Source organism: Diachasma alloeum, unplaced genomic scaffold (genome assembly GCF_001412515.2).
Source record: "Diachasma alloeum isolate Michigan unplaced genomic scaffold, Dall2.0 Dall_scaffold_00211, whole genome shotgun sequence".
Classification (NCBI taxonomy): Eukaryota; Metazoa; Arthropoda; class Insecta; order Hymenoptera; family Braconidae; genus Diachasma; species Diachasma alloeum.
Window position 1 is genome coordinate 126,477 of NW_021680376.1, and position 8,571 is coordinate 135,047.

Below are 8,571 nucleotides of genomic sequence, written 5' to 3' on the forward strand. Positions count from 1 at the left end.
GATAATTGCTTTGAGGGGGTCGCCAGCCCTTAGCAAATATCAGTCTGAGATAAATTGCATTCGTGGCGAAATCTGTCTTTGAACATGATAAATTTAGTGTTTTTCCCTCGGATTACGGGAAATGTAATGAACGGATTTTGAGGCGATTTTCTATATTAATTAGCTCAGGGTCGTCGGTAGAACGCAAACTGTGAGTTATTGCGTAGAAAATTATAGAACTTTTTCTTTTAAAAAATGTAAATGGTTCATTTTTTCTCATCTAAAAATTCAGAAATTTTTTTTTCTCTTTGAAATTATGAAATAATAATTTTTGTATATGGCAATGGGGGATAATTCATATTCAGGACAATAAAGATAAATTTAGTTTTTTCCTCGGTTTATGGGAAATGTAATGAACGAATTTTTCTATTTGAATTAATTTAAAATTAAACGCGCTTCATTTTTATTTATTCGTTAATTTTTCAATTTTCGCAATTTAAGAAAATTGTGAAATTTATGGATTTAAATAATGAACATGGAATGCTACATGCCTAGAGAAAAATACGTGCGCGTGCTTGGGAAATATTAATTAATATTCGATAGATTTTAAAGTCATAATTTCAGCCCCACAATTACCGAACATGCATTGTAAAATGATTTTGGCGCCGATCTTAATCTTCGCTTTATTTTTCGTGTCTCGAACACGTACATGCTTATTAGGTAGGTACACCATCGATCGCCACTCAACGAGACTCGCACTAATCATTGTTATTATATTGACGCTGGTTGAGGGCGAAGGAAATGTGTCTTAGGGTCAATGACTGTCGCGACCTGTATTCCGCAGAACAAGAGTATTCATTAGCTTTCTTCATTCTTATCTAAATAATTCCGTGGGGATGATGGACATGAGGAAAAATTGATTGACCAGCATGAAGAGGCCGTTCAGAGTAAAAATAATTCCAGATTTCGAAAACAACGATAATGGCACTATAAATTACATTTGAATGCAACAAATGTTTTTCAACATTGATTTGTACTTACATTTTTCACGAAATATTTTTAAAACGACGTCAATTTTACTCTGGAAATCTAAGCAATTAAAATAATAATGAATTATAATTAAGAAGAAAAATATTAATGATTTGAGTGGAAGTTCCTTCGTGTAGTGGAGTAGTGCCAATTGCATGCGCCTTGAAGCCATCAGTTCCGCTCTCATCCTGACAGTTTTCTGTCGAAAAACTCTCAGAGCTTCCGCATGCACATATCTCACAGGTAACACATGGTCTGTTCAATCGAAGAGGGTCTTAGAATTCTTTCAATCTATTTGAGTGCTAGCGCGGATTTACTTTGCTGTTAAGGATATCCAAGTAGTTGGAGGAGCAATATTTCCTGAGGGAAATCCTTTTCAGAGTTTATAGAATAGACCAAGAGTATTTTTTAAGCGCAATATCCACCTTAGTTTTTCAAACACTATTTAGCGAAAGGATTTTTGAAAAATGAAATTTAACTCATGGAAATAGGGGAAGCGAATTCGGGGAATGCGACTGTATTTGCCGAGAATGATAGAATAAAAATTGTAATTTTTCAACAACTTCAATTATTATATCAATATTTTTATAGATTTTGGTAAATATTTTTTATTTTTAGATTGAATTATTTTAAATTGAAACCTTGTGAATCCTTTCCAAGTTATTTTCCTACGCGTGTTATTGATCCTGTAATTGGCCATGTGCTGTTGGGTGTTAATGAAATGAAATAAATAACTACATAAACCCATTGATGTTTGTACTAATTTTTATTCGACAAATAATAAGTATTCATTACAAATAATTGTAAACTTTATGTCTTGTAATACACACATATTTGTGTCTTCCTCTGTCTTCCTCTCATTAATCAATTAAATCTCTATATTATCAATGTTTTTCGTTAATTCAACTTGTCGTCATCCACACTATCTCATTTACTCAACTGCTTTTACGTTTTTCCTGTAGTATTATTCTTCTCTATTATTATTCCGTTACATTAAAAAAAAGGAAATGCAATTTAATTGCCGATACACGTGTCTGAATATTAAAGTTACTTTTAATACAATTTATTAGTTGTTTTGATTGATAGATCCTCTGACTTATGATCCAGTAATGTTGTAAACGATTGAAAGAAATTATGGGAGAAATGCCCTTGCGATATTCCTGAGGATAGGTAAAGATAGCCAAGTGACAAGAAAATGAATAAACGAGAAGTTAATCATTAGAACAAAGAGAATTTTATCAATGCTTTTTCCTTTTCATGTGAATGCCTAATTGAGTTCAGTCTCCAAGACACGCGAGTTATTTAAATAACATAAATCCTATCATGAATATGAGAGAAGTAGCAAAGGTTGGATCGATGGACTATCGTTGTATCTCGTCAATCAAATAACGTGTTTATCAACTATTTTGTATTCATTCACTTCAATTTCACGTATTAATAAGAACTTCTTCACTCTAAATTTGTCTCCAGTTTGGGTGATACGTTTCCATCGAAACCTCACCTGTTCATTAAGCTTAATGAAGTTAATTAATGCAATCTTAAATCAACTAGATTATAGATATACTTCTTTCCGAATAGTTTGTATTCTTCATCAGATGGGAGGGGGTCCTTGTTAACGTCTGGGTTAGTATTAATGATTTTATAGTTGTTGTGTTAATATTAATTGCTGAAATAATCTGTGCATTGGAAATCATTGTCCCTATAGTTGATTAAGAATCGAAAGAAACATCTAGATAAAATGTCATTACTCTATTTACATTGTATTTCGTCGATCCCACATTTCGATTATTGGAAATACTCGAAAATGAAGGAAAAATCTGGGAATAGAATTTATTTCTTCTCTTTTATCGTCATGTGGATGTGAGTGACTACATGATGGATTAAGTGTTCAATCATTCCAGATTTCTGGCAATGGTTATCTTAACAGTTATCTATTATTGTACACAATCTCGAAAAGATATAGGCCATGATATATCATTTTTCTTTCTTCACTCATCGGTTGTATGTTTGATTTGAATTTTCATTTTTGTTGAGAGCTTCATGCAAATAATGAAAACTCGATTAATCGAGTTCACTGAAAGTTCACGTTCATAGCGAGAAAAATTGTATTAAAAGAATGATGAATCGTAAGGGTTTATATGCTAGAATAAAATTAAAAGGGTATGTTGATTTTCAAAAGTAAGCTTATTACCTATTTACATTGAAACTGATAAATACATCCGAAAAAATGCACAATAGGAAAACTTTTATATAAGAAAAAGAACGAAAAATGAATGTCTCTTCTACAATTAAGCGATGAATGTTCATTTTGAAAACCACTTGTTGTTGATTAATATTAATTTCTTAAATATAGACCAGCGCATTGGCCAATGACCAGTGAATCTAGAAGTCTAAGGCGTTAATCTTCTTTTTTTTTTTTTTTTTTTCAGTAAATACACTACATTGAATTGTTGTTGTTCATTTTGAATCTGCTGGAAATTGTCTTCTGAAAAAATATGCTTTTTCTCACATCAAGGCTCGTGTTCATCCCTGCCTGTGACATGTATTGTTATCTTCTCAAGATTATTATTATTATTTTTTTCATTCAAAACTACAAATGAAGGTCTCCAGGCATAAATTGTCCTCAGTGTTTTCTTCCCCTTTGCTCTCATTGCGGGCAGATGTTTTGTTGTTAATATTTTGTTGCTTAACAAAACAAAAAAAAAAGAATAAAAAAATTGTTATAAACACGTCTTTGGCTCCCCTTTTCATTCGTCTTTTCTGCGGGTTTAATAGTGATCTGCGTTATCGTGCACACTGAAAATTGAGAAAAAATGTAAATTAATGTCACGATTAATAATATCATAAATTAATTCATAATAGTGATGTACAATAAACAGTTTCAATAAATCATGAATTTAATCATCACAAAAACATTTACAACCATGATTATGAAATATGACGTGGATGTAATGGCTCAGCTTATTACTGTTGTTAGTAAATCCAAAAAAGCAGTTTGCGCAGTTGATTTTTTATCGAAGATATTGAAGACCTTTGTAGGATGATTAGTGATTCCTTGTTATCTCTACAGTAGAACAACAAAATCACTAGTCTTCCATACAACGGAATCCTCTGTTATTCAGCACGTTGAATGGTAAATGGGCGTTCGTGTAATCTTCTAGTTGAATTTTATGTTAATAAATCCTATTATAACTCTGTTCTTCCTCCACCATGACATGAATCAAGTGTACCCTGATTATCTTGAGGAGAATTTTTATCTGTTAGTTTATGAGCAATGGTGATTTATCACAATTCATACATCAATTAAAAACAACAACATTCGTATAAATTAAATTATTCAGTGTTACGATACATCAAACAATTATTAATTTGTAATAATAGTTGAGGAGGAACTAACATTTTGATAATTACCTCTGTTGCAACAGGTATTGGGCCATCTGTATCTGATTTGGTAGTCCGGTAATAGTGATAATGCGATCGTTACTGCCGGGTAATGGCTCGTCTATTATTATACCGGCTCCACTGTCTGATCTTATTTTTCGAATTCTCGCACCACCTTTGCCAATTATGGCTCCAGCCAGCTAAACATTAAAATATTTTCTCTTATTCATTTATTTTTTCCTTTTGGAAGAATTGATTTTTCATTACAAGTTGCAATTAAATTAAGGTGGATTAATTAATTATGCCCTTTTCCTTCTCTGAAATTCCTTGAAATTTCAGTGGAACTCTAATGCACTAAAAATATAATAAAAAAAAAGTGCTAGAAATTTGAGCCAAAATTTTTCAAGAATATAGCATAGAATTACCTCTTTGGGGATAGTAACTTGAGTACTTGTTTTATTACCCCCCATTCCTCCAGGGCTGCTCTGGTTATTTCCCCCCATCGGTGGCCCTCCCATTCCCGAATTTCCCCCACTGCCAATACCATTAGGAGCACTTCCCTGCATACCCCAGCCATTGTCTGAAACAAGTCGAAAACCATCGATTTATTAATTTCCCAATGAAGTCAATGGAAGAGGTCGATATTTCCCCACCATTGTAATTTCCACCACCGAAAGACGGTGGTCCCCCTCTATTTCCAGTGAACCCACCACGATTTCCTCCTTCGTAACCACCACTTCCGCCTCCAGCTCCTCGAGAATTTCCGTATCCGCGATCTGGTGGTCCAGACATGCCGCCACCCCCACGTGGTCCACCTCTGGGTGGTGGTGGAAATCCTCGATTCATCTCAGGTGGCCCTCCACCTCGAACGTCACGTCTTGGGGGCATTCCCTGGCCACCACCACCTCCAGCACCACCACCTCCTCCACCACTGCCACGTCCCCCTGGGCCGAATCCACCTGGCTTACCCTGGCCCTCACCTGATCCATAGCCACCGTATTCTTCGGCGTAGTAGTCATCGTAGTTGTGGGGATCGTACGGATTGTTGACACCCTTCAGTGGAGACTAAAAAACAAAAATTTACTAATTCAAAATCTTGGCTTTTAACTCAATTTCTATAACGAAATTTTTGAAGAAACAAAAAATGAGAGAAAATTCGTTTTCATTTCAGTTTCAATATATTCGTTTAAAAAGTCATCTTGAATTCTTTCAACTGTTGATTTTCTCTGCAATGGATTGGACAAATAATGCTCAACCAATTGTCAGTTTTAAAAATACCCCCCAGTGTGCGGAAGATGTCTAAAAGTTTCACAAGATAAACAAAGTTATTCATCTAGAGATAAACATCAACCATACCGTTTTAATAGTTGCAACGAGTTCACGTATGCATTCCATACATGTCGACGGCTTCCCACAGATACTAATGACACGATCACTGCTGTGAGGGCAGCAGTTGGAGTATATCTTGATCCTTGCTCCAGTTTTCTGAAAAAAAAAAAAAAACCAAAAGCATACAAACATTGAACACAACAAATTCTCCCAAACTACGTGATAAATATCTCCTGCCCTTCCGGTTCTATTTTCACATCACACGTTTGAACTCATCGCAGTACGTTTCATATCTCGTCTATTCTTCTGTGGAATAAATTTTTTTATCTGTCATAAAGCCTGTTCGTCATTTTCCAGACGAATGCGACAAGCAAAAGTGGTTGTGACCACGTCATTCCATGAACACCAATCGTTATATCGCGTGAGTTCACACTGGCTATAGCTATCCACCGAGGATGGCATTACGAGTGGGGGCGGAGAGCACGCGCGCTTGAAAGAGAGAGACCGAAACCAAGAGGTGGAGGAAACAGGGTTAATATGAAGAGGCTGGAGATGCAGTATTGCATGCCTCGCATTCTCCATGAAATAATGACATGCAGGAGGATTGAAAATCAATAGAAGGAATGTCAATATTCAATGTGTCAGCAAAAACAGACAGAAAAAACTTTGTTCCGGTTACAGAGAACGGAAATGACGAGGTCTGGCTTTACTAATTACCAGGTTCCTCGAGGTCATGAATATGTTTATTCCAAGAAGCTGAAAAACTTGGGGAACAATTCGAAATCGTCACTCCATTATGTGCAAATTACACAGGCCCTCGATCGATGAATTTCACATTTCGATGGCTATTTTTTCATTTGACGCGAATGGCAGTTTACGAGGTGCTATGCAAGCAGAAACGCTAGAGGAATCCAATGTCAATTCATGAAGAATTTCCACATTGTGTGAGAGAATCACTCAAGATATTTCGCATTTTTTATTCTTGTGAGGCAGTTTGAAAACGAACGTCGAGTGGATGACATTCTACAGATCTGATCTAGGTGTAGATCGAGCTTTGTGCAATTGAAGATATTCTCTTTACTTTCACTGAGGCACGGAAAGAGGGAAAACGTAGTGGAGAAATTGCGGTGCTGGTAATATTTTATCTCAATTTTATCCTAGTTTATTTCGATTTTACTCAAGAAAATCAATGAGGAGCAGTAAATTATTGAGTGCCAATGTTTAAAAATTGTGAAAATTGAGGTGAATCTTTTTGTGAATTGAAAGTTAATTGAATGTTCAGCTCGATTCGATAATGAATGTTGATATTTAATGAGAAATTCAAGTAAGTTGTGAAATTTAGTTGCAAGTTCTGTTGAAATTTAATTAAAACTTGATATTTTGTTGAAAAATAGTTTACGACATTTCAATTTTCTTATCAATAGCGCAAGAAACGATATTTTTCACAGTCGTGATAAAAATATCCCGTTCTAGGAGAGATTTCCACAAAAAGTATTGCAAAAAGACCTCATGGTTTTTTCTATTTCTCGACTATCGTCATTATTTTTTAGATTGCCATAAAGTCAAGAAACATGACGACAACATACAGCGCAGACGAGGTATCCCGTCACAACAACGAAGAGGACATCTGGATGATTATTCACGGTGGAGTTTACGATGTGACAAAATTCCTGAGTGAACACCCAGGAGGTGAGGAAGTCCTCCTCAAACTTGCGGGTCAAGACGGTACAACTTGTTTCGACGATATTGGCCACACAACCGAGGCAATTCAATTACGAGAGAGGTACAAGATAGGCGAGGTAGGCGCCGGTGGAGAGAGTCATAATCTCGGAACTTCCAGGCCTGATAACACCCCCAAAGATAACAGCAACGAATGGATGATCGAGAAGGACAAGCAAAAACCATCACCCCTGTTACCCATTGGTGTCGCTATTTTCGCCATTATTTATGCATCAACGTTTTATTATTTACGTTAAGTAATAATTATCGTTGAATGATAATAGTAGAAGGCCGCAAGACCGACTGTTATCTTAATAATAAATAGTAGAACAATTTTTTACAATAACAAGTGGTTTTTTTGTGAGAAAAAATTGGCAGAAAATGGAATTGAAATGAAATTAAATAAAAAGTAACGAAATTATTGCTGTCGTCACCAGTAATCTTATCAACGAGGTTGAAGAGTAGTTATTAATACTCCCGTAAAAGTGGAATTGTTATGCTGATTTAATGCGTAGTCATTGTCGCCAAAATGCAAAATATTTCAGAGTCCAAGAACTTTTAAAATATTCTGCTTCAAAAAAAAATCACGAAATGACCATTTATTCCCTAGTTCCCCGTTCCACGAATTTATAATCAGATGTAATAAAGAAAATGTAAGTGTCATCTAATGATAGGTGATCGAGTGAGCGTCAAAATATGAAGATTTTTGCAGTGTATTCAATCCCAGTGGAGAGAGAGAGAGAGTATTGGTGATGTCTCGTCGAGACTTTGTGACTGTATGGAGGTGGAAGAGTCCAGTCGAGGGAAGGGAGAATAAATATAACTGAGTGGGGCCTTGTATCGCATGATAGTCTAACAGTACGTTCAACGTTCTCTAATATATAACAGTGAACTATCCGCTCAAATAGTTGATATCATTAAATATAAAAAAAATATATATAGAAAATAATCAGCGGTTGCATCTCCAATTATTCCAGGAGTTACTCACTAGTGTCTTCATTCTCTTACTGATCACCGGTGAGTGAATTATGAGGCGTATATGTACATTGAGTTCATGTTTGCATGTAGATTTTGCGCAGTTAATAGAGTCCAGTCAGTGACAATAAGAGAGAGAGAGAGAGAGAGAGAGAGAGA

The 8,571-nt window shown here is 35.4% G+C and overlaps 2 protein-coding genes across 8 annotated transcripts in view; one reads left to right on the forward strand and one right to left on the reverse strand.

Moving 5' to 3' along the window:
* Positions 1–1,755: 1,755 nt before the first annotated feature.
* LOC107036799 (heterogeneous nuclear ribonucleoprotein K) overlaps positions 1,756–8,571 on the reverse strand; it is a 35,017-nt gene continuing 28,201 nt past the window's right edge. For 5 of the 7 annotated variants that reach the window (XM_015254983.2, XM_015254984.1, XM_015254985.1 and 2 more), the window contains 5 exons: positions 5,746–5,874; positions 5,043–5,454; positions 4,815–4,969; positions 4,420–4,589; positions 1,756–3,804 (listed from right to left, as the gene is read on the reverse strand). In XM_015254983.2, coding sequence (XP_015110469.1) covers positions 3,777–3,804; positions 4,420–4,589; positions 4,815–4,969; positions 5,043–5,454; positions 5,746–5,874 — 894 coding nt within the window. In that variant the 3' untranslated portion in view covers positions 1,756–3,776. Of the gene's footprint in view, positions 3,805–4,405; positions 4,590–4,814; positions 4,970–5,042; positions 5,455–5,745; positions 5,875–8,571 lie in introns of all 7 variants that reach the window. The other 2 variants (XM_015254988.2, XM_015254989.2) reach the window with 2 other exon arrangements.
* The window catches only part of LOC107036801 (cytochrome b5), a 3,142-nt gene continuing 2,264 nt past the window's right edge, over positions 7,694–8,571 (forward strand). The window contains exon 1 of the mRNA XM_015254991.2: positions 7,694–8,454. The gene's annotated coding sequence lies outside the window, so the exon portion shown is untranslated. The remainder of the gene's footprint in view (positions 8,455–8,571) is intronic.